Genomic DNA, 27,537 nt, shown 5'->3' on the forward strand with positions numbered 1-27,537 from the left:
TTTTGCTCTTATATTGTTAATTGTGAATTGGGATTGGCCTTGTTAACACTGGAAGAGTTTGAAGACAGTATAAAAGTGAAAAGAAGTTTGTAATAGTCGTGAATTCTCAAAATTAAACAGTAGATTTTCACTTTCTGCTGGCTAGTAAATCTAGATCCATACTCTCAAGTAAACTGGACGAATGTTAGGGGAGTGTATTCATTGAGACTATAGACCTCCTCCAATTAAAATTACATTTGGACAGTTTAACACAAATGCAAACTTGATTTGGTGTGCTCAGGTTTCCAGTGCCCTGTGAGCCTCCTAAAGACATTTGAAACACTGAGAACGGTGGATCTCACCATTGTATAAACACGACTTGCAAGGAGCAGGAGTCCTATCGCAGGTGGTTAATCAGCTTGTCTAAACTTCCAGATCTCTGGGATTCTAAACAGGTTTCCGAGTTCTTACAAGGTACTTAATTAGAACCCTTCTATTTGTCTCTTTGGACTGATGAAGGAACAAAAAGATTTTTTAACAGTTCTAAGTACTGAATTCCTGAGAAGGAATGCATTTCTTCAGGAAAATATTGATCCTTATATATATTATCCATATAAAACCAGATAACATGATTGAAATTAAGTATAACAAGCATGCAGATTAGTTGGCTCTTTATCTGATTAAATTTCTGAATATTTATTGTTAAATCTCAAAGCTTTTCCTTTACATCTTTAAAATTAAGGAATGATTCTTTGCTTATGGAATGATCTTTTGTCATTTGAATCAGTCATCTAGACTCATTTCACACAAAATACATTAAATTTCCTGCAGCTGTGGTTTAACCTATCTGAAACCTCCAGGAAAGTAATTCAAATAAAATCTTGATTATAGTGCTCAAGTCTCCATATGTGTTTCCTATGTCTTCATTTTCTCTCACATAGTAGGATACATCCAAATTTACTGTAAACTACAATGTCAGTAGAGTTCAGAGTACTATGGTCAGTCTCCAGCAGTGAAAAGTCTTTTTACTGCACTATTTTCTTTCTCCATTCAAAGCATAAATTCTGTTGTGAGTGCCTTTCTTTTCAGAACAATGTCAAGAGCAGTGTGAATGAGGTGCAATTTAATATTACATAGAATATTTCAAGTCCTAGAAAAAGAACTGGCATTCCAGTACCCAGAAAATTCAAGCTTTTCACTGGTTATGTCAGTGTGTAAAAGTTCTTTCTTTTGGAGAATTTTGGAAATTATTTTTTATTCATAAATGATTGGGCAAGATTCATGGCAGCTGTTGGATTGCATTGTGCCATTTCAGCTATTCTTATTTAAATGGAGCTTGGTCCTGTTTGATGTAGAGTGTAGTTAAGATCTTGCCTATGAGTTTTTGTTAACCCTTTCCTGTACATACCCTTTGTATTTGGTGTTTCTATAATAAGAGCTGTACTTCTGAGAAGATTCTGTCCTTACACAGTCCATGAAGAGAAATGCTAAGGTGCAGTGCTCCTTTTGAATTTTATCTGCCGGTGTTATGTCTTTGTTTTACAATTCTTTTGAAAATGGCAGCAGCAGTAGATGACAGAAAGAATGCAATAAAGCAGGAAGAAACACCCCTCACAATATTGCTCCCCTTTTAGCTATCTTAAATCCCTATTTCTAGCTGCAATTGTTTACAAAAGTTTTACCAAGAAACTCTGAAATTTAGTGACCCTGGTGAAATTAATCTATTTGCAGACAATGATAACAAACAAACAGATGTTGAATCCATGTACTAGAAATACATGGGGTTTTTTCCTAGAAAAACTATTGTAGTTGCTGATGGCATAACTTGGATAGATGAGGGCAATAAAAATGCAGGAGAAGTGAGGCAGAAAGGCAATTGAAAGAGAGAAAAAGTGTTGTTGAAAAGTATTTCCATGAGGCTGGTAATAAAAGTCAGCATTGCAATAGTGGAAGATAGGCAATGAAATCCTCTCAGTCATATACTGAAGTTAAATTACCTCCTGCAAATCCCAGCATGAATACTTGTTTCACCTGGAACATCCTAAACAGTGCAAGATAAATAAATGATGCTATGATGCTCATATTAGGTAATTTTTCTTTTTTTTTTTTTTTTTCCAAGATTTTTATGGTGCAGAAAAATCTTAAAAACTAAGAGATTGGTACATTTTCCAGAGCTCTTACTAATTCTTTGACCCTTCAGCTTGGTCTTGTCAATAGCATAGGATATTATTCCACATTGTTTTCAATTATGTCTTTTTTAAATTTCTAAATCAGTATTCTTGCTTTGCCTCAGACTAGTTTTTCCAAAGGAAATTATTTTGACTCATCTGAGTCTTGGATATGGTTATTAAATTAATGCAGAAACATCTCAAAGGGATGATTTGGATCAGTTGTGTTCAGTAGGAGGATGGAGGATAATACTGGAATAGTGGAAAGAGTGACAGTAATGTATTTTACCGTCAGCTGTAGAAAAATTGGACCAACAGTTTTGTCATGTTGAAACCTTGTACATGTAAGCTTTGTTTGATGGCTGGAAGAGGACAGAGGAGAGGAATCTTCTTTACAAATGAAAGAAGTATCAGGAGACTGGAAAAAAACCATGCAATGGGAAAATAATCTACCACAGCGTTTCTAAAGTACCTGTGGTGGGTATATAGTGATAAGACATGGTTGCATACTCTCCTCACTAGCAGTTCTAACACAAAAGAAAGTTTTCCCTTCATACTTCCAGCTGTGATGAAGATGCTGCAAGTTCTTTCCAATCCTCATACAGCTGAACAAATGTATTGAAACCATTTTTGTTGCTTGGACAAAATATTTGTTTAATGTGAGTTACTCCAAGGATTAAAATAGGCTGGATCTCATTCAGTTATAACAGAATAAGCAAGAAGTTTTGATGCCTCATTATTTTCCATGCTTAAAGGTAAGTGCTTCTAGTTAACTTCTTTCCATTTTGTTCCATGATTCAGTGACTAATATCAACAGAGAAATAAACCCTTGAAATACAATTATTATTTATTTTTTAAGTCAGGGATATGAATATATAGAAAAATGCTAGCAGTAAAATTCATATTCCTGGAATGATACAGGTTCCTCATGTGAAGAATATACATTACTATAAATCAAAATAATACTAATAAAATAAAATAAATAAATACTAATAAAATCAAAGTAAACAAAGCAAGCAAAGTAAACAAATGAAGATTAATGAATGTTCCAACATATTTCAGTTAACACAATTGGAAATCCAAAATTATTTTATAATGAACATAAATGTATGATGCATTTTTCCTGTGCTTTCCCTCTTTTAAAATCAGTTAACATAAACCACATATTCTGTGGATGTTTTATGTTCTTTTATGCATTTTTAATATGTCTTTTTTTTTTCCGAGAAGTTAATACCAAACCATTCTCTATAGAAGGATTCTTGATGCTGCATATATGACTCAGAATCATTGTGACTCAGAATTGCTCTCAGACAGATAATGTCTGTTCCTGGACAAAGCAAAAATAATTATTGTGAATAATTGTGCATGCAGACCTAGAGCTTCGTTTCTAGGGATTCCCACATTAGACTTTTAATTTTATTTCCTCAAATATTGTGCTGCTAAAACATCATGATGAAAATTCCAAAACATTATATAATAGATAAGTGCAATTGATAATTCTGTTTTGTTTTTTAAGCAACAATTAATTGCTTTTGCATATTAGTTATTCTATCTAGTTACTGTTTTCCTCTGTGAACTTGAGTCTTCCATGCTTAAAAAAGGTGACAGACATGAGAATGACATAGCTTACACAATGCTTAGTTCACCATCTTCCTGTTGCACTTTAACATTTCCCCCTAAACACTCTGTCTTCTTCTGGCTGATTGGTACAAAGTACGTAAGGAATCTGCAGTCATGTTGTTGATGATTAAAACCAACCAATCAACCAAAAAGTCACATAACTATTTTAAAGAAATGGTTGACTCAATAACCTTTCCTCAGCTTTATATGTCTTTGCCTTTTTGCTTGATGGACAATTTTTCATTAATTATCTGGTCCTGGTTATCTTTGGTATCCTCTCTTCTATCCATCTTTTAAATTTCTTTATAATACGTTGTCATAGTTTTTGCTAGTTCATCAGTTTGAATTAATTTCTAATGTATTCATAATATGTTCATTTCAGAAAATGAAGGTTTTTTCCATGAAAAAGATATTGTTCATTGTACAAATCCTTTCAGAATACTGTTGACAGGTGTTGATTTTCACCTCTTGACTTTCTAGTAAAGATTTATGGGTTTAAATATTTTATAAAACTTGTCCATGTAATGCTTCTTTCTCATCATTCCTTCTCAGCTCAGGAAATAATCAGTGCAACCTCCTCATTACAACATCTGCTTGCTGTTTGTTCTAGACCATTACTTAATTTTAGATGCATATCTTTGTTTAAAATCTTCTTAAAGGGTTAACTACAATTAATTTAAGACATAGAGAAGTGAATAAGTTCTTTCCAATTGACTTTAACAACATTTCAAGGAAACCATTTTTTTGGTCATAATTTCCCTTTAAAAGCATTCAGTTGACTATATTGTATAAAATAACAGTGTAATAGTGACTGTATGCATGCATGCTACTTACTAACCAGTCACAACCAATAATTGATTCATAACATGAAAAGCAGTGTTTATATTTTAAATCACATCATTGCTTCTATGATATGTAAAACCACATAATGATGAAAGATCAAAAAGAAAGAATTGCACAAAATTGCACTGATATTTTAAGACTTCACATTTTCGCAAAATTAATGGATAAATAGCTCCCATATCTTGAGCAGCTCAAGAAAGAGCTAAAATTAATTTAGTTAGGCATTTATTCTTTGTCCACTGGAGATAACTATAAATTACTCATGATTTCAAAATTAGGAGCCAGATGGAGAAAATCCCTTACATAGAAGCTCAAATGGCTTCTAAATAATTTTTTTTGTAAACTGAATTTCAATGCATATTTTATCAACATGCCTTCATATTTGCTTAATGCTGAGTGTTCAACGAGTCACCAATAAAAATAGTGATGTGTGCTGGTCAGGGTTATGGATTCCTTGCATTCCCAGCGTATGGAAACCAAGCTACACGGAAATGTGGAATTAGCCCACTCTGAAACTATTTTTTTAGCATGAAAGGTACAAGTTCAATTGAAGATTTTGGATTTAGAGAAAACAGAAGAGTTTGTGATATTCATACCAAGACAGCCTACAAGAAATTCAGTTCCTGTGTCTCCTTCCTGCGACATTACACAAAATGTGCTTTCTAGTCATTCACTAGTGGCATTTTGAAATGATCTTACTACAATTCAAGTTAGATGTAATCAGAATAGATTTTAGAGACTGTGTCCCCAATGGAACTTGCTCAGAGATTAGTTGTGTTTCCACTTATCTACCACAGCTTACCTAAGTTTTCCAACTTGCTGACTCTTGAGATTCTCAGAACTTTGACTTTCTCAGTAAGGCTGACATCAAAACAAACACACTCATTGTTTCTGGGCATCTTTGGGAATTAAGTGCAGAAATAGGAGACTAAACCACTCTCGGAGACTGAGCCAAAAGAAGTCCACTGAAATAAACAAAACCTAGCAGATATTAGGTGATCTTGATAGGAAGCAATTGTCATTTCTATGATCCATTATTGGACATTTATGATTTTTTTAATTCTTCATGGTGACCTGAGAGGTAGAAGAAATCGTGATTGGTTGATCACAATGTAAGCCTTGTGAGCTGCAAATACTGTATTGAATTGCAAAAATATTAAATACTGTTGGCCAGGTGTTTGGTTTTTGTTTTTTTTTTAATTCTGTGATGATTGCCAAGCATATATGAAACGTGAAATTATATGTAGGAGTCCCTTTAAGAATGGAAATGTCACCATGTGCTAATTTCAGAACTAATTTCTGAGACAAATATTTAAGCAAAGGATATATTCTCCTTATATTCAGGCGAGATATTAAATAGCATGTAGATTAGGTGAGATTTATAGTGTCATTAAAAGATACTCTCCAGTTTGTTACAAGAAGCACTCAGTTTAATTGCACAATTAAGTTTTAGATTGTTTCATTATGCACAGAAAGCTTATTACAATTACAATTACAATTTAACTGGTCACCTTTAGAAATGGTGTTAGATTCTAATTCTTTTCCACACAGATGCAAAAAACTCACCATGCTCTAACACAAAGAAAGGTTCTGAGAACCATACAGATTAATAGTAAATACATTTTCAATAATTATTAATAATTCAACAATTCACATGACAGATGAAAATCAAACAATGCATTTATTAGAACTTTTAAAACAGTGAATATACCAATTTTCAAGGCTATTGAACTCAAACTTGTTTCTATATTCTGTATTTTTGACATGATTAACATGAAATGACCAATATTTCTGAAAATATAATGTATTCTTAAAATTACATTTATTTATATTAAAATAATAAATCTAAATATTTTTATATTACATATAATTCTTTCTAAATGCAAATATTTAGATAAAAATCATGTCATGGGAATCTAAGCTTGTTATTATTTTCTAGAGGATCTTATAGACTGGAATAAGGAAGAAACCAAAAGAGAACGGTACTTTTTCAAGAGCACATAGTGATAGAACAAGTGGGAATGGCTTTAAATTGAAAAAGTGCACGTTTAGATTACATAGAATTTATTAGGAATAAATTCTGTACAGGAAGGTGGTGAGACACTCAACAGGTTGCACAGAGATGTTGTGGATGCCCCGTCCCTGAAGGAGTCCAAGGCAGGTTGGACAGGGCTCTGATGAGCCTGGTGTTCTGGAAAGTGCCCCTGCCTACGGTGAGTGGGCCCATTTTGGAACCCTTCCAACTCAAACCATTCTGTGATTCTTTTAAATCTGTCAAGAATTTGCTGCGAAGAATATTCTGTCATGGCACTTCAAATTTGTAGAGTAATATTACCTTAGAAATTTACTGTCGTGGAACTTCAAATTTATAGAGCAACATTACCTTAGAATTTTGATGCTGGATTTTATGGTTTTAATTTTGGTGTTCCCTGTCATTCTCCACCCACCATTTATAAGAATCAGGCATAAGAAAATCCCAGTAAAAGTGCCACTGATTCACAACTGAATTGTGTACTCAGAAATGACTTTTGATGATATTTCTGATTAATTCCCTTCTCAACTGTGAAATCCCAGAATTTACAGATCACCAGAGAAGAAAAATATTTATTATTATGTAATAAAAAACTGCATCAGCATGACATTGTTGTCTTTGCTGAAGTAAGCCAGTAGTGGTCTACTGGTTCTACTAAATCAAGCAGTGTCAGCTTGATTACTGTGTTTACCACTGAGAATCTGCCTCAGGTTTATGAAAATATGCTTGGGACATGTAGGAAACAAATAGGAAATGTAGGAAAACATGTAGGAAACGCTTAACATTGAAGTCACTGTTGATTCTTGCTTTTCCTTATGGAAAAATGAGTTGCTGCAAAACAATGAAGGTATTCCTCAGACGCAGAGAGGAGAAAGCACAATCTCTTTCTGACATAAGCAAAGGCTAAAGAACACAATTTGAATTTTCCCTGCTAGAAGATAACCATTTCTTAGTTGCTACACGTAGATTTTCATCCATTTTGCTCACTGCTTTTTCCTACAACCAGTTTAAGCCATTTTCTGTCTGTTCAGCAAAGAGGGCAGCAAGTCTTTTCTTCTGTCAGATTTACTAGAGTCATGGGTTCATATCACAGAGAGAATGCCATGGCCAAAAGTTGGCATCCACCACTGCATTATCTGTCTTGCCAAGAAATAGCTGAACCTACAGGTTCACCTCAGTCTTCCTACAGGAACACAATTCCCTGTGGAGTAAAGTTCACTTGTACATGTAATCCCAAATGTACATGTAATCCTAATATTTGAATCCTAAAATCCCACATTAATGTAATCCTAATATTTGAATGCTGGTTTAATGCTTTATCTCAGTGATGTTGAAAGTTTCTGAAAAGACAGTCTGTCCAGTGAGTGCTCTTCTAAGCAAACCATTTTTGCTGTTAGCTGCTATAATGTCATAAGCATTAAAAATTAAAAATTACAAATAGATCAGATAGTTATTTCAATAGATGACCTAAAAGGAAAAGTTTCAAGTTGAGCTGTATCTTAAGCATTAAAAACATGGATGTATTAAACCCAGGTATTATTTTCTAAAGCACTGAGCTAGTCCCACTTCTACTGAAATAAATAGAAACTTTCTTTAAAATTCAGTGAAAATATAATGAGCCATCATTTGAGTCCTTTGAAAAATCTTACTTTTACTGCCAGAGTGTCTCTTGTATACATATATGCTGAACCACAAATATACAATAAATGTTTTAAAACAACAACTATAACCTTCTTGAAATCATCAGATTACAGTTCCATCTTTTATAAGAGAATGTACTTTTCATAATACCAACAAGGTATGCAAAAAAGAGTCATTTTAGGATATTAAGATGTAATTCCTTTGGCAGCAGAAACAGCAGATCTTGAAGGAATGTACAAGATTTTAAATCAGATCTCATTTGTTTAGATTAAGTGGTTTTATTTGTATTTGTCCATAATTATCAAAGTTCTGTAACATTTTAATTGTGACATGATGAATTCCTTAAAGGTATGGGCAAATAAGTGGATCTGCCATCGTTTTTAAGTGAAGATTATATTCATTTGATCACTCTCACTGAAATTATTTCACTGATTCTTTTTTACTGATATATGGAACAGGAATACACCTGAGCTTTGGGAGTCTCTTTTAGATGAAATTTCTGAAAACTCTCATGCTTTTGGTGAATGATGGATTTCATTGTTGCTTCATTTTCTCGTGTATAATGTGAATTCGGAGTAACAATGCTTTTGGTGTACTTTATAAACATGTTCTGAAAGTTTTGTTTTTTAAAAAAAAGACTATATATAGAATATTTTATGCTAAAACCCCAATTTTTTAGATATGAGAAAGCCAAAGCATCTACATTTGTAATTCAGTGATTCTGCTATTTCAAAGGTTTTAAAAACATTTCAGTTTAGCACTATTCATTCTACGCAGAAAGACTCTTGGAGGTTTTGCAGGCTGTGTTCAGAATTAAGGGGTTTAATTTTGCCTTCTAATACTCTTTCTATGTGTGGGCTGATATATATTTCTCAGTACAACCATAATAACTCTAGCTGCTCTTATCTTTATTTTCATACCCTGCTTGGATTTTTTTAATGCTAAAAGGGAAATTTTCAAAAATACTTTTTTTCGACATATCTGGTCCCATATTAAAGCTTTTGCCAAACTCTATATTTTTGTAAATACTTGGGATGCATTAAGACACCTTACTCCTGTCACTCCTCTATGATTCAGAAGCTTTTAAAAAGCTGCCATATAAAGTCTTAATGCAAGAACCTGTGTTCCAAACAATTTTTTCCCTCCCTGTCACTATATCTTAAATGCTGGTGTATATTATGTGTATTTCTAATGCAGAATAAAATAACACATCATTTAGGTCCTTCTCTCTTTCATGCATTTGAGTTCCTCTGACAAGTCCTACAAAGTTCCTTTCAGTTCCTTGGCAGAAAGATGAAGAAAAATATTAAATGTAAGGTGGTGATAGATTTGGTCTTAGAAGTAAAAAGAAACAAATAGAAGTGATATTTGGAGGATGCTAAAATTTTATCAGTTCAAATTGGCAATGCTGGAGTCTTCTACTCCAAAAATAAATTCCTTGGCTTCATAGTATAATTTAATTTTAATGTAAATACTTTTTCTAAGGAAAGGCAAATTTTCAAAAATATTTTAGCATTTTTTACATTGATGGCATATTATTTCCAGAAGCATAGCACATACTTTAAGTTAAAGTAAATGAATACAGCATGCAGTAGATGCACTGCATAGATATGGCTATTGCCTAAATGCTGTCCTGTCTGGTTAGAATTTAGTTTTAGAAAATGTGTGTTAAATTCTATATCATGAGTATAATGAGAAATACTGTCTGTGATCCCATTTACATGTAATAAACCCTTACAGCTCATCTTAGAGCATATGGATATCTTTATCTATAAAGTAGTTAACAGCATAGCAGGGAAAATGTATAGTTCAAGCAGGAAAGTGTAATGGTGCTGCCAACTTTCCAATTGCTTTATGGAAAATAAACAATCAAAATAATATACATGCCCAATTTGTATTCACTTAGACTAGAAGGTAGGTATTATTTTTGCATTTTGGCTGATTAAAAACACTAAAATTCCTGCTCATTCAACATGGCTGAGTCCAAAATTAATGAATACATTGAATATCAGTGCCGTAGTTAAAGCAAAATGAGGGCTTCCTTCATGCAAGAAAATAATTAACTGCAATGTAGCCAATCACCAGCTAAATTTTTGAAACACTAAATCTGATGAGACTTTTGGACCAACAGCATTAGAGTTGTAAAAGTAATATCCTTTGAAATGAATATACACTGTGTCATTTTTCTGTGTTACACTTAGATGAGCAGCATCACTGAGTCTCACTTGATCCTTAGAAAACTTACTGCCATGAACTTAGGAAAAGGAGTACTGACTGAAAAGGTTGGTGCCCTGATTCTTAAAAAATTATGTGAAATGGTATTTTTTATTAAGAATCTTTGTTGATGATCTCAGAATATGCTATCTCAACTGAAAGTTACTGTTATTAATCTTGATTTTAAATAATTTTACTGAAAAACAAAAGCAAGTTGAACCCCTGTTTCTTGGACAGAATACAATCCCCCATCATTAAGTAACATTTAGGACTCTGTGTCTTCAAAAAAGAATCCAGAGATACTACACTGGATGCCTGTGGCAGAACATGGGCAAATCCAAGTCCTCCATCCAAAGCACTGCAATAAACTCATATTCCAGCAAAAGTCTATTGCCAAAAAATCTATTGCATGTCATGGTTTATTTGGAAGCTTTTGGACTTCCCAGTCCCAGAAGAAACCAAATGTACTTATGGCTTTACCCTACATGGGAGACCAACAAGTGTGGAGAAATCAGAAGGCCTCTCTGTGATCCAGGGGGCCTTCATGCTGCCTTCTGCCATCGTACTTCAGCTGAAAGGGGACAAGGACACCAACACAAAGAAGGAAGCTGAAGAAGAGAAAGGTTCCTCTTTATTCCTGCCTTTTCTTCCCCAGACTTCTGTGTCTGGGCTGCAGCAGTGCTTGCTACCCATCCAGTCTTTGTGCTTCAGCCTCATCACAGCCTGGTGACTCCCCATGAAGAGATTCCTCTTTCTGTTTGTCCCTCAGGCTTTGTCTCTCACACATACCTGAGGTATATTGGTGCTCTCCTCTCTGAGTGGAAATAAATCCCTCTTGTAATCTTTTCCCATGCGTTCACTTTGCAGTTAGAGTGTTTACTCACTTCTTGTATTGGGTCCCTGACACCCATAAACCAAGTTCAAAGCCCTTCTTTTTGTGTTAGCTGATCTATTTACAGACACATTCTCTCCCATGAGGGAAAGAGTCACAGTAACTCATAAACATAAAAGCTGGTTTTGGAATTAATTGGCTTGTCATTGTTTATATTTGTAACATCTTTTACTGTTAGACAGCATCCTATGTCAGTCTTTCTTTTAGAGTACTGAAGCAAACTGTCCCATGTCCTTGCCTGTTTGTAAAAACTGGTGAAAAGGACCTCTGAGATCATCAAGTCCAACCAGACTGATCACCACCTTGTTAACTAGACCATGGACAACACAGACCACATAGACCAAGTGCTATGCCTGGATCCTTCTTGACCACCAAGCATAGTTCAAAGCCGAATTATTTCAGGGAAATCTGTCTGTGGGAATGAAAATGAGTGTATATGTGTGGTCATTGTAACTATTAAGCCCTCTCAGTGTCTTGGAGGACAAATGACAGAGCCAGAGATAGACAAGAGTCACGCTTCTGATCAGCAGCAGGCAGGCTGTCTGAGGAATTCTGACATAAATGAGTCAGATACAGTTTCTTTTGGTATTTGAACAGTGGTGTTATCAACTTAATGATCTTTTTATGAGTTAAAAGAATATACATTGAGATGCTGATACCTGAACATTACACAGGTAAAAGTTTGTTATTGTCTTTTTTTAAAATATAATATTCTATGTATCTTTACATTGCTCAGAAAATATCAGAGATTGATCTAGGTCATATACTACAATTTTCTTATCTACTGCACTGTGAGGCCTTTTCTTCTCTCTGTTGTTTAAACTGTTTAGACTTAGCAAGCTGGCTGATATTCAGTGCTGCTTTTTTTCCCCAAATTCACTTAAAGACACCTGAACCTAGACCTCTTGTGTTAAATTTCCACAATTGTTGTAAACAATCTTTGTAGATAGCCAAGGGTGATCACAATTGCAAGTGTATGGGAAGCTTATTCCAAAGGCAAAAATGGAAAGGAATAAGGCTCTGCCCTAGAGTCAATGAGTCAAGATAAGGTTCTTACCATAGAGCTTTCTGAGAATCTGTTCAAAGTCACTGAGGAGTTGCCAGAAGCAGGATTTTAAATTTGTATGGCAAAATACAAACTAATTCTGTTGTAAAGAAAACCCTGTGAGTTTTGTAAGTACAAAACACATATATATTTTCAATAATGGTGAAAATGAAGCATATTATGTTTTTCTCCAGTATTTGTGAATAATTTCAAAATTGGTTCCATTATTTCCCAATAGTGAATATTTTTAAAGTACTCCAAGATCATTATTTGTGCACAGTTCATTTTAGTATTCACCATTTGTGGCTGAGCAATTTGATGCTTACCCATTAGGGGAATCTAATTTTATTAGTTTTAAAAATTGCTTTGCTCAGCCAGAGCTCAGCCAGCATGACCTTTTTAATTGGAGAATAATGGAGAATAAGTTATGGCTGGTGCTTAATGCCACCTTTTAATTACTGAATAAAATGTAAGGATATGTAAATGTCATTCTAATTGAAAATCAATCACTGAAATATTTTTAAATGCCAAATAATACAGTCTTTGAACACCAATGAGCAAATTAATTTATTCAGAAATATTATACATCTCCATTATTGTGGAGATGATTATAATACTAATCTGCACTTATAAACTGATATTACTCCTAGCCCTTTCAAAATCCTTTTTAAAATGTCATAACTGTAACTCAAAAATGCTTGTTTTAGTATAACTAACTTTTTTTATTAATACTGGAGTGAGGAAACCTTTACAATCATCCAGAAGTTTTAGACTTTACTAAAAATTCTTAGAAAACCAATTAAAATGGCAGTTTGCCTTTTAAGCAAGTTTTATTAATGCTTTCAGTCTTCCCTAGGGAATTCTTGCATGTAAAAGGATGTCGGGGTCTTTTTGGGTTTTTTTTTTGTTTTTGTTTTTGTTTTTTTTTTTTAATTAAAAGAAACTATCCAGATACAAAACTTCTGTGTAAACAAATGTCTAAGCATGAGGCAACATTGAGATTTATGATATATCAATGACAATGAAGTAATGCTTCTTTGGAAGAAACGAAAAAAAAAAAAATCCAAATTTCATATGGCACAAGGGTATAATCTTAAAAATGATCTTTCCTATCAAGGAAAGTCTTGATACAGGATCTGATCTCTACCTCTGCTGAAGGCAATGGGCTTTTTGCTATTATGGCTGTCAACAGTGAATGTCATCAGGCTGCTCCATGTTACAGGAAATCTCACTCATGTCTTTCCAGAATCTGTCACATACCTAAGTTAATTTGCCTTAAAATGCCTGGAATGGGTTAACTGACTTTTTACTGTAAAGCTTATTCACAAGTTTCACCATAACTTCTGAGTTTTGTTACTAAAACAATTTTTTTTCCTTTCTAATCTGAAAGTTTCTAATGGAATTGGTGAATAGATAGCAGTGTCTGGCAGGTATCAGTGCTAACCAAGATGTGATAGCCATTAGGCCTTACTATGAAATTACATTAACTAACTTTAGCATAGGGCTGTGCCAGCATATCACCAAACCCAAATTAAACAGTGTTGTAAAACAGAAAGATTCTCTACAAAGTTTAAATCAGATGGAGAGGTCAAGCAGGCAGAGCACTTTTCTATAATTAGATAGCAATGACTAAACATTTAGGCACTGTTGCCTGCACATTTGCTGGAAGTGACATCAGAAGTCATTAATAGTTCAGGTCTAAGCAGTTTAGAGTAGTCAGATCTGGTTTTGTGTGTTCTGTGTTGCATTTTGCAAGGGTTGGTTTTCAAGAATATATTCATTTTGTGGAAGAGTGACTTGAATATAAAAAACCTGCAGTTAATGTCTAGCTGGCAGATGGGACACTGATTTACAGTCAGAAGTTTTGACCATTTTCAAACATAGTAATATAAAGATGTACCAGTGCTGTCAGCTGAGTGTCTTACCAGCCAAAAATACCTGCATAAAATATTATTTGAATATGATAATTTACAGTGATGGTTGTCCTCTCAAAGATCATACCTTTTTTTTTCAGTCTAAAACATATATGTGCAGTTGGCAAGGGGATGCCCTGTGTTTCACAGTCGACTTTGCTCTAGGATTTACCTGTTTTGACAGTAAAACAAAGGTAAGAGTAAAAGAAAAGGAAAATATAACAATTAATTGTTATATAGTTATTGAAGTTATCATCTATTGCATTTTCTTTATGTTTATGTCCTGTATTTATTCTTCCAATATACTGTACTATTTATTTATTTAGCCCTACTGAAATGTAGTCAGTTTGGGACTTCAAAGGGGTGATTTTAGTTGCATAGCATGTAAAGATGAATTTTGAAGAAAGAAATAAAAAAGTATCTTCCTTTTCAAGTAACAAAAGGAAAGGAAAATTATATTTAGCAGAGAACTTGGTTTATTGAAGAAACTTAAAGATTTATAAAAGATTACAAGTCATGAAAAAAATGAAATGTCACCTGATTCTATTTGTTTTGAAGCTACAAACATAAAATAGGATTAATTATTCTTCCATCATAAGAAATTTAGGTCATGTCTAAAATAAACAGAATAAGGGCAAATGTTTTTCAAAGTGAGAATCTAAAAGATTACATGCACTTGTCTTACAAAAGAGTGGCTATACAGAAAGTGCCTATAGAGAATGGCTAATGTACATGCCATCTTCCAAGACCTGTCTATAATGCTACTTTTTTCTGTATAACTTAGTGGTACTTTAATGTATATTATTCTTAGTAGATTTTGACATTTTTTTGAAGAAAACAAATATACAAAAAATGTTTCTGCATTAATAGAACTGTTCAGTAGAAACTTGGTCTTCTCAAATATTTTTTAAAAATTCAGTCAATCATTCTGAGAAAAGAGGGAACACGCTGCATTTTGAAATACTGATGCAGGATCTAGTTTTTGCATGTTGGTATTTTGTGGGTTTGGGATGAAAAATGCCCCCAAATTTCAAATCTATCGAAATCTTACTGCAGAGAAATAATGACCAAAATGGCATGAAAATTTAGACTAATTAAGTGTGCATCCCATGCAGCAGGATAAAATTTCAGAACATACTTTAGTATACACTTTTCTCCCTCAGGTGATACTGCATTCTGGAATCCTGCTCTTGCACAATTATACACATTTTGCATGTAACCACAAATTAACTGTGAGAAGTAAGCTCTCTAATGTATAGAAGGGGTTTCTTTTAAATGTGAAGAATGATTGCACATACTCTCACCTTTAAAATTATAACCTTACTCTATTGATAGGACTTTGTGTCACAGTACCTACCTTCATTATTGGTGATGAGGAAGATTTAGATGAATTATTGTTGCTTACCTAAGGAGAAACACAGAATACCAGCAGACAGACCAATTCCATTGCTAAACAGTAAAAATTCTGGAGAGCTCAAGTACATTTATTCTTCGTCTGTGTGAGAGATGGGGATGTTCTCTGCATCCTCAAGCCTGAGAGGCAGTAATGGGTGACTTCTGCAGTTCATCTTGCTTCCCATAATTGCCAGCTGAAGTTGACTGTGTTTTCCTATGTGCATAGCTATTTTAGAATATTTCCTACGGATGCAAAAAAGATTCTTAAAGTGGTCAAGCAATTAACAGTTCATTAAGGACACAGAAATTTTACTCAAGAATCTCTCTTTTTCTTGAATTTAATGAAAAAAATAAGGTCTTCTATTGATTTAAAGAATGCTCTTACACCCCAGCAGGTGTTCAAAGAGGATTATTAAAATAAAGGCTAATTCCTTGTCTGCTCTATGATTCTAAATCTGGATCTCAAATTTTGGGCAACCAGCTCATGTAGTCATTGAAAAGCAGTCTTTTTTACACTTTGAAAAACAATTTTAAAAGGACCTTATTTTTACAAATTCTGAAACAAACACGACAACAATTGTTTGCTTTGGAGAGTGGGGGGTTGACCCTGGCTTCCTCATGACTCAGGCAAATGAGAGGAAATACAACTAAAGGCTTGTGGATCCAGATGAAGGCAGGGAGAGGTCACTCACCAGTGACCATCATGGGCAAACCAGACTCCACTTGGGCAAATCAGTTTAATTTATTGCCAGTCAAGTCAGAGTATGATAATGAGAAATAAAAAACAGATCTTAAAATACCTTCTCCCCACACTTCTTTGCTTCCCAAATTTCTTTATCTCCTCCTCTCCAGCAGCACAGGTGGGTTGGAAATGGGGGCTGTAGTCAGTTCGCCCCATGTTGTCTCTGTCCTTCCTTTCTCCTCAGAAGGAGAACTTCTCACACTCTTCTCCTGCTCCAGCATGGAGTCTCCTCTACAGGGGATGCCCCTCCAGAATCCAGCATGAGTCTTTCCCATGGGCTGCTCCATCAGTCCTTCATGAACTGCTCCAGTGTGGCTCCTTCAGGAACAGCACCTCTTCCCCCTTCTTCCCTGACCGTGGTGTCTGCAGGGCTTATTCTCTCCCATATTCTCATTTATTTCTCCAGAACAAGAAAAATATCTCTAAAGAACTTTTCTAGAAGAGTTTCTTTTCCTGCATATTCTATTCCAGGCTCTTGATGGACTTAATTCATTCAGCTTTTATCTTTTTTGGGCTCATCACTGAACTACTTCTGCAGCGTGCATCCGCTTTTTATCTCATTGTAGAGATTCTTTTTATCTTGTCAGCTTGGTAGGTTCACCTTCCCCATCCTGTGCCTCCAGCCTCTCCTCCAATATGAAGGGATCCCAAAGTGTGCATCTATTTTCTGCCATCTTCCAGCTCTCTCTGCTTCTCTTCTTCCCCACTCGGTGTCAACTGTTCAGGGAGATGATGACTCCAGCAATGCTTATTATTCCTAAATTGTTCCTAAGTTCTTGATTTGTCTCCACCTTAGCAGTTATTACATAGCAAACATTCATTTATCCTGTTTAGACCCAAACTTATTTAAGCTTTTAGCACTTTTCAGGTGCTATAATTAGGCCCTCTGGACCCAGGTAAAGTCTGTTCATGAATGTAAAGTTTAAGCACCATCACGGTGCTGTAGCATACTTCAGTTTTTCTTCATCTGTTATATCTCTCTAAGAACTCAGTGACATTTATGTCTGCAAGGAACCAGGAGATAGGTTTTTTTATAGGACATTCCATTTTAAACTGTGAATAGGGTTCTGAAGCCCACTGGTAGCCCTGGTCTGCTTAACAAAAATATTTTGAGAAGAGGCATGTTGGAAAATGGAACAGAGAAAATTTTTTCCATGTATGCTTTTGAAATAAGCTCCCAAGTATTTAAATTGTGTTTCTTCAGCAGTGTCCAGGAACTGAAGCACACTTCAACATGTGCAGAGAATTTTCATTAAGATCATAAGTATTAAAGGAAACATCAACAGAAAGTCCAGGTGCAAGTTGATTAGCTTGTGGGGTTTTCTTTAATTATGCATTTTCAGATGATGAATAGAAAACATTCACATAAAATAACCTTGATTTCAAAAATAATTTCCCAATTTTTTTTTACAAAATATCTCCATAAATATTAAAGCATATCTGTCAATCTAGAGTTTGCCAGCACTACTAAGATGCCATGGATAAACCTGTGGGAGACCAAGAAGCTTAGAAGTCCTATATTTTACAAAGCATTATGTAATGTAGGACACATTTTTGTGGTTTCTGAGACTATGTTCAATAATAATATTTTTGCATTTCTATAGCTTTTTTGAGAACTTCAAACCACATTTCACACATCAGTAAGTTCAGGTTTGCAATATCTGTGTAAGACACAATTATCTATGTTATGCAAATGAGCAAACTGAAATAAAAAGAATCGAGATACGGCATGGAATTGTATTCCTAAAGAAACTGATACAAATGTCCTCATGGATCTTTATGGAATAAGCTTTTGCCAACTTTATGTGATGTAGGCAATTGAAACATTTATATCTCAGAGAATTTCAAAATAGTTTATTAACGAATTTTAATATTGCATATTTTGCTTTCACAAAGGGTACAGAAGTGTTAATTTTAACTGCTCTGCAAAGAGCCTGTTATCATGCACCACATTACTGCTATAGTGCTTTATTTTAGTACATGAATATCGATCATCCTTCTATAGTTCTAGGTAAAAACATGTAGCAGAGTCCTTAATCAAATTTCTTTTTCTTTAGAATGTGCTGTGGAGGTTTAAATTCTCTCAGCTTAAAGGCTCATCAGATGATGGGAAAACAAGAGTAAAGCTGCTTTTTCAAAATACAGACACCAAACAAATTGAGACAAAGGTAAGCAACATCCTCTTTTTCAATTTAGCTAAAGATGACATAAAATTACTGTCAAAGCATCAGAAATCCCATTTACTGGGACATAGATATGGTGAACACATCACAGCTTATCTTTTTTTGCCAATTCTTTAGAAACTCCCCAATAAACGGAAGCAATGTAATACCCATAGATTTATTGCACTATTTCTACAAGCCAGTTATTATGTTATGTTATGATAGTATTTTACTTTTTCAGAAAGATAGTTTATCTCAAGTTATTCTGTCAACCTATAGTAGATATAATGTCTAAAAATTGTGTTTATAAAAGATAATGTAAAAATAAAATTTGATCCCCAGCTTGCTGTTGAATAAAAATGACATTTTTTCAGTTATGTGGTTTTAAAAAGAAGGAGAACTTCGGCATGATATGACATAGAAAAGGAAGATGAGACTGTGGTTCAACTGGCTTTTGGTTGACAAAAGCCAGTGAAACAAGAGAAAATATCTGAAGACCTGTGAATGTTTCCAAATACTCTTACCTGAGTTGTACAGGTTAAAGTCACTTATAAATTAATATTTTTCTGTACTGACCATACGCAAAAGATATATGTTTCCTATCCTTCTAATGTTTAAAATAATTGTAAGGAAGAAGTCCATAACCTTCCTTATTTGTCACAAAGTTACAGTACATGCAATATATCTTTCTTTATACATCTGTATTAGTAAATTATTCAGGATTTCATCAGCAAGCTTGACCCGAGTTGCCTCTTGGCTCTACTGTGAAAGATATTATAAGATCTGTTACAAAAGGTACAATACATAATAATTTATCCAGTAGCAGGTCATTTCCACTTCATGTCTCACAGTAGACCTTGGAGACAAAAAAAGGACTACTGTCTTCATTTTGTATGTGATCATCTGTTGCTGAGAGCTTACATAACTTGTTTCAGGTCAGACAGGAAGATTGTACTCATGCATAAACTACTTTGTGTATCTCTTACATTAAATCTTTAGATAGCCCTTGTGTGGGATTAGCCAAGGGCTGCAATTCAATGGATGCAATTGTGATGGAATTTTATTACTTTAATACTGTATAATTCCTCTTTTTGTTGTAGCAAGCAATCTGGTTTTTAAAATTTTATTTTCTTTTTGTTTTTGTGCAAATTAGCTAGTTTGTAATTGGTTTTACCCAACTTTACTCTGATAGAAAAATTGTAAGTGTTAGTATTTTTATGAAAATTTAGTTATCTGTAAAATTGTTATAAGTGAATCTTTATTATAATTTTGCTGTAAATTTTGATCAAGAGACAGATTTGCTAAAACACTAAAATTATTCTTTTACATAGCTCTAATGAAAACCTCTTGTAGTTGGCAAAATTCACCTTCAAAGTATCAGATGGAAGTTGATATGGGATTAGTTCATACAGAATTCTTGATATCTGTGTACCCAAAAGTACATATGTGTTGCAAGATCCCAGAAAAAGTTCATTAAAGGCCAGAGGAAAGGCTGATACAGAGTAGCTGAGGATTTATTAGAATTTAGGTGATTACACCTTTTACAACCGCCTCTACAAAGTGCAATGTAGCCACTAGGATTTCACATTTAATGGGACTGAGACACAGCTGTGTAGCCTCTCCACTTCAGATAACTGATATATATCATAAACTGTATGCCCACCACCTAATTGGAATGAGTTCTTAGACTTGAGAGTTACAGGCTGGCTGGAAAATGCCCAGCACTAATACTCATAGTACAATCCAGTAGTTGCCTCTGCTTATTGCACTGAAAGAGATTTCATAGGGCCAGATGGTGCTATATGGTGAAATGCAGCCAGTAACAAGAAATAAAAATGTTATCAAATAACAGAAGTTTCATTTTTCTTGGGTAAATGAGCCACTATGCACAAAAGAAGCTTGATACAGATGACTTATATTCCTTTGGTGGAAAAGAGAGTCAAGGTTGCAAAAGAATTTTTCAAACTGTATTTAATTCTACATTATTATGAATTCTTGGGAGTAAAAAAAAAACCACACTTGGGAATTCTATTTTTGTATCTTGTTTAGTAGCTAGATGTGATGTTTCTTCTCTTATTTTGGCTTAAGCCAAGTACTTCTTCCTGTGCCCTTTAGTTTTAGGTGAACAGTACATTCCTCCATTTAAAAAGTTTTCTGTTGAAGGAAGATAATAAGGAAAAGATTCCTGTCAGTTTTTTCTCTTTCAGGTTCTTCATATTCCCTACAACTTCTAATAGTTTCCCACTTCAGTGGTTCCCTGAACTTACCCTGCCTTTAGTATTGAGAAATTACAAGTAATCTTAGTAATAGTAGATATTCTTTACCCAAAATGTCAAGGTTTCTCATAAAAAAGAAAAAAACTAAGATCAACACTTCCATGTTTGTATTGATGCTTTATTTCCCTTCACTAAACTGTAGCTATATATCTGAAAAATATATCTGAAAAGTATGACTTTTTTAAGTCTTTAAGTCTTAAGACTTTTTCAAGCCTATTTGAATTGAGCATTTATTTCCCTTTTCTTTTCATCTTACTTAGTCTTAAATATCTGTTGAAGAAAGATAAGAAACCACTGTGGTCAATAGAGTATTGTGAGCCATACTGGAGTCTCAGCTAGATGTTGCTGGTCTCATAAATCTCTTGTCTATTATGAGAAGATAACTTAAGAACCCTGCATATTCTTTTCATCCATGATATGGCAACCAAGCCCTGCTATATTTGCTGAGATATAGAATCAAATTTAGAATTCTGGTTTCCATTTTGACTTTGACGTTGTCTGCAGCTAAAACATCTTTATTTGGGCTTTTAATCTGAAAAAAAACCCCAACCCAAACCACACCAGACTAACAAACAAAGAAACAAAAAACCAACAACATCAAAAACCCACAACAACTAAAAAAATCAGTCTGATTGGAAAACATATCTTGAACAATACAGTGGTAACAGTTCTATTCTGGTCAACAGATAACATACACTGAGACTTACCATTGTCCCTAAAGTCGTGAAATGCACAGGGCACAACGCTATCTGTCAGCATCTCCATTATTTGCCTTTCATGTGATAAAGGCTCATGTCTTGTTCAAACAGCGATTCAACAGCTCTCAGAAGTTCTCAGTAAAGTTGCATGCATGGTAATAATGCAGCAGGCCTGTCAAGCTCTTTATGACATGTAATAAATCCAACTCTCCTAGTGGGTGGATGAAATAAGAACATATATTTTTCTTCCTTGGCTGTGCACATGCAGTGAAGGAGGTCAGTGCATTGTGCTCATTTTTTGTATTTTCAGTACCAGCAGGAAATTTTGCAGTCTTGTCCTCCCACTGCTTTAATCCAATCTTTTGTATTCTTCTCCCAGTGTCTTCCTTCCAGTGCCCTTGTTGTACTTAATCTACTTATTATGGTACATACAGTAAACTGAAAGAGCTTTGGTTATTGAAATATTAGACATGCACAGATTCTCCTTAAAAACTGACAATCTCAATTAAAGAAAAAAGCAGCAAACTCAGATAAGGAAAGCAAACATAAGGGTGCTGCTAGATGGTAAAGCACAAATAAAATGATCAGTTACTCATCTGCCTGACTGAATACAGAGACTTTAAAAAAAATGAACTATCAGAGCAATGTGTTTGTTTGAAAGAAGTGTCGTTGGTGTTATTTTCTAGGAAGAATTAATATTGCATTTCAAAGCTAAAGAGGCTGCATTTCCATCTATAAAACTATATTCAAGATAGCAAGAGACATATTGTGTCCCAGACAGACTATGCAACAGCTACATTTTCCCAAGTCAGAAAGCCAACCTTATCTTTTACTAAATCCATATTTTCAAATTAACCCCCTCTTCCCCCTTCCCTGTTGTAATCAACATGTAAGCAAATCCTTACCCCAGCTTATCCTTAGGTATGTGTGACTATTCCTCATTATCTACACCTGACTAGCAGGCTGCAGGATTGCAAAGGCAGCCAGAACAGGCATCGAACATCCTTCAGACACAAAGCTCCACAGCCTTACCCCATTAGTGGACTTCTTGATCAAATACTACTGTTATAAGCTGCATTTCTAGAAGCTTCTGGTGCATGAGGCCTCAGATGAGCCCCACCTTTCTGATGCCACCATGGGAGGCCACATCTAACCGGGGCCTGTAAGATAACATCTCCAGAGCTCTGCTCCTGTTTTATGATCCCAGAGGATTGCTCATCCCTGCACAAACCTAACATAAAATAGTGAAGATGTGAGAGACAAGAGGTGTGGAAGAGCTGCTAAACTGCATGAGGAGTGCTTATATGCCACACATTTTGCTTTTCAGCTCTATAATAACTTTCAAAATTGGCACCACTCTTGAAAATAATCCAAAAATAGGGAACTTGCAGTATTAACTGCAGTAAATAGTGTTGTTGTCACATAAAACATAGATTTAGTGTTACTGCTGGTCTTCCACCTCTAAGTAGATTGTATCTTCCAGAAACAAGAGCATATTAGTATTCAAAAGGTGATTCACAAGAGATTAGACAACTTCTCTCAGATACAGAGGAGGGGCTACTGCAGTTTGATCCATGCTCTGAACTGTGATGGAAACAGAGAGAACTCTGCAGTTGGAACATTGGGAAAAACTGACTCACAGTGATGAGATGTTCCTGTCTTTGCCCTTTTACTAAACCCAAAGCTCTCCAAATAATATTGTTAGAACAGTCTGAAATCCTGTCCACAGTCTGTGTTATGTTCCCTCTGCTCATCTCTATAAACGTTTATCAATTGGAAGTGCATAAAGCTGGAGAAGAGAAATAGGAACTCTGGGAAGGGCTCCATTCTCTCAGTCTGTTTGGCTGTGTTTTGTCAGGGTGTTAAATGTCAGAACCTAAGGTGAAATTGTTGGGTGATTTCAGTTGATTTTGGAGCAAATCTAAGATTCATGGGAATGGTCATGTTTTTTAATTCCTTGGTTTTGAAGACGGAATTTCAGTAGATGTAAAATATTTGATTGAGCCAAAACTTATGTATTGAGGCCTATATTTCATCCTTCATATTTCATTAATAATCATTATTGTGTATATAACTTTAGTTTTCTTAAACTTAGATAAGGATATTTAAATAGTGCCATTATGAGGTTTTTTCCTGGAAGTATTTATATTAATTTATATTAATATTTAAAGTCAACATCTGCTGTCAATAAAATGTATTTTAAGATACCTCCTCCCATATTTGCTCCTCAAATGTCAGTTAAAATGGAAAAAACAGGAGCTTTTTGCCCCCAGAATTTAGGACAAAGATGTCACGGGCTCAAATACACTCACACTTTCCTCTGCTCCACTATGGCTTCTCCATCAGTTTCAATCCCTTCAGGGGTGTTACCTGCTCTGCCATGGAGTACACTCTACTTCACATGCCTTGTTACTTTTTTGGGGAATTTTCTGCCCTTTGTTACCTATGTTTACCCTGATGCAGCCCTGTCTCACTGTAGGGCTGAGCCATGCCTGGTGGATGGACCTGGCTAGAACCCGCTGTATCTGGCACAGGGCAGCCCTGGTCTCCTTGAAGAGGTTGTGGATGCAGGTCCTTCCACTCCCAAAAATTTCCCAGTTGTGCCCCAAACAGGGTCACAAAATCATGTCCCACAAACACAAGTGAGCAATTCATTAGTAGGACCACTTGTGCCAAGTAAATACTCGGCCGTGGATAGCAAAATGGTGTGATGGTGAGCTTACTGGGACAGTAAGTTTGAATTCCAAATATTCTGTTTGGGCTAATTTTGTTTAGAACATACTGTAAAATTCTGTTACAGAAAAAGCAGTAAAAACAAGCACAGAGAGTGTGCCTCAACAAACTAGTTAGCCAACTGATTGTTGAAAATAGTCTTCTGCTCAAACCAAAAATTGTCTCAAGGGTCCCCACAATATATTTACCAACTGCAGACTTCACACATAGTGGTATCACTTAAATTGAATGTGTTTTTTACATTATATTTGTCTTTTATGTTATATTTGCATGTCATTCTGTCAGACTATCCTCTATTACTGTATGAGTTCATAGGGAAAAGAAAGTTAATTTGTGCACAGAAGGTGAAATATGTTGTAAAAAGTCAAGTGAATCTGAGAACTGTTTAGGCATAATTCTGCCTTTCTTTGTGAATCAGGGCATCTGAATTTCATACTCGCCATGTTTGTTTCTATCATTAGGGTGTGGTGTGACTTCACCTTTTCTTTCACCCTGCCTCTGGCTTCTCCTCTCTCCTTCAGAGGCTGACAAAAGATGTGATCCCCTCACCCTACCCTTCTTGATACCTCATGATTCTCAAACAGCCTTAACTTGTCAAATACTTTAATAATGCTCAACAATGCTGAGGGCCGAGTCCGGGCAGTGCTGCAGGCTGAGGGCAGAGTGGCTGGAAAGGTGCCTGGTGGGGAAGGACATGGGAAAAGGGTGCCTGGTGGGAAAGGGGGTGCTGGTTGACAGCAGCTGCACATGAACCATTGTGCCCAGGTGGCCAAGAAGGCCAATGACATCCTGGCCTGGATCAGCAATAGCATGGCCAGCAGGAGCAGGGCAGGGATTGTCCCCTGTACTCAGCACTGGTGAGGTCACACCTGGAGTCCTGTGTCCAGTTCTGGGCCCTTCAGTTTAAGAAAGGCAATGGAGCTGGTGAAAGATTGGACGGGCATAACATTTGAGGAGTGGATGAAGGAGCTGGGGATTTTTAGCTTGGAGAAAAGGAGTCTCAGGAAAGTTCTTACCACTCTCTATAACTGCCTGAAACAAGTTACAAGGGATAGGATGAAAGGAAATGGGCTCAGCTTGTGCCAGGGGAAGTTTAGACTGGATATTAGGAAAAAAATTCTTCACCAAAAAAGTTGTCAAGCATTGGAACAGGCTATGTAGGGAAGTGGTTGAAGTCACCATCCCAGGAAATATGTCAAGTGTAGAAGTGGTATTTAGTGGCATGGTTTACTGGTAGACTTGGTAGTCTTGGGTTAATAGTTGGACTCAGTGATCTTCAAGATGTTTTCCAACCTGAATTATTCTATGCTGCAATATTCAAATATTCTTTCAAGTTGACTGATTTCATTGTACAAGCTGAGTACAATGTAAGCAGTAAAGTATCACAGAGTGAAAACTAAATTGACATACAGCACTGTGAGTGAACAAGGTATGGATATACAGATTTTATTCTTAACAATTTTAATTTTACAGTTTCCTATAAAAATTCAATTTTCATGTTAAGGCCATTATTGTTTTCTAACTAGTCTACTCTTTTACTCATATAAAATGTTTATAAACATGAATTGAATTCATTTTTTTTCTTTTTTTTTTCTCTTACTTCTTTCAGGAACTTGAATTTCAGGATCTGACGGCAGTTTTACACTGTATTCACTCCTTTATAGCAGCAAAAGTGGCATCTGTGGATCCAGTATTCATAGACAGTCAGAGTATTGCAAGAAAATATATGTACAGTAACTGATACTAGATTATATGTTGTGACTATGGAAAATAAATTATTTTCTTAAAAAAAGTAGTTATTTCATTCACAATATTGCAACTTGGTGATTTTATAAAAAGGCTCTAGTTGTGTATCTGTAATGTTAAGAGTTTTCACAATCTGATAAATATTTTGAATCTGAGTTAAAAATATGAGTTGAATCTATGAGTTAAAAATACTAAGTCAAAGCTTGTATCTTCACCATTGATCTAAAATTCCAAGTGAATATTTGTAGAGTAATTTTGATTTCTGCTCTCATGATGACACATTCTACCCCTTATTACATAGTAATGTGGAGTTACATTTGAAAAATGTATGTCCAAAATATGGCCTCTGTTTTGAAAAGTGTTGGGCATACAGACAATTACTACAGTCTTCACTGCAGAAAAGAGGTAATTATTGAAGACAACCGCTGTAGGAATCGAACTTTCATCTTCCTTCTATATCCTTGGAAAATTGTAGTTCTGTGATTGGGCTCTTTCAAGGCCTGAGAGTTTAGCTCTTGCAAAACACTAAATACTCTATTTCAGATCTAGGAACATAGCTAAGCACACACTTGGCTCTAAGAATACTCAGCAGCCCCAGTCTATTTGCAAGGTAATGTTAAGAGTGTATTTGAGTATCAGCTGTGAAGAGCTTTAGACTCAGCTCAGCAGCCTGACTATAGACACTCAGTTTTAAGAAACTTGCCACAGGGTTTTCTTATCTTTCAATAAAGCTTTTATGACCCATTCATTTATTCATTAATAGATTGACTTGACACCTATCCTTTGATGTAATGCTCTGTATGCTTGGGAACAGCTTTTATTTGGAGAAACATGCTTCCAAGATAAGATGAACATAACAAAACATAAATATTTTCCTGGGACATCTGCCTTTTTTTTTCCTATAGCTTTAACCTTGACTCTTATTTGAGAAAAGTGGATTTTGTCCTTGCTGAGGAAAAAATATTGTGTTACTTTTGATATATGCCTAACTTTCCTTCTGAAATCATAATCTTAAATGAACAGATAATACATCCTGCAATTGAAAAAATTATTAAAAAAGAAGACGTTTAATCTTAGGGCAAATTCCCTGTAAGTCATACCAGATGTTGCAGGTTTTTGTGATAGGAGTTTCTGTTTTTCTCACTTGTACTTTTGAGGCAGCATCAAGAAAATAAAACAATCAAAATCGAACAAGTAGAGTATCTTAAGTAGAAGCCATGGATAAGGAGTGAATTCATCAAAGTCCTCCCTAAATTTTAGGAGTGTTAGAAGGTGCCCTGATAAAGTTACAACCTAAAGTTACTGTAGCCTAACGAAAAGAGATTGGTGCCTTTAAAAGCTCTCAAGTGAGGACTGTTTTTACATAAACTCAGTGCTTAAGTCTACTCAGCTAAATTCTCTCCTTCAGGTCTTGATCTGTCTTTTCAAACTGCAGTGA

General features: G+C 35.1%; 1 protein-coding gene across 1 annotated transcript in view; it reads left to right on the top strand.

The window, feature by feature from the left end:
- The window catches only part of SNTG2 (syntrophin gamma 2), a 119,064-nt gene extending 92,878 nt beyond the window's left edge, over positions 1 to 26,186 (top strand). The window contains exons 14-16 of the mRNA XM_063153410.1: positions 14,449 to 14,541; positions 18,542 to 18,652; positions 25,963 to 26,186. Coding sequence (XP_063009480.1) covers positions 14,449 to 14,541; positions 18,542 to 18,652; positions 25,963 to 26,094 — 336 coding nt within the window. The 3' untranslated portion in view covers positions 26,095 to 26,186. The remainder of the gene's footprint in view (positions 1 to 14,448; positions 14,542 to 18,541; positions 18,653 to 25,962) is intronic.
- The last annotated feature ends 1,351 nt before the right edge of the window (positions 26,187 to 27,537 follow it).

This window comes from Melospiza melodia, chromosome 3 (genome assembly GCF_035770615.1).
Source record: "Melospiza melodia melodia isolate bMelMel2 chromosome 3, bMelMel2.pri, whole genome shotgun sequence".
Classification (NCBI taxonomy): domain Eukaryota; kingdom Metazoa; phylum Chordata; class Aves; order Passeriformes; family Passerellidae; genus Melospiza; species Melospiza melodia.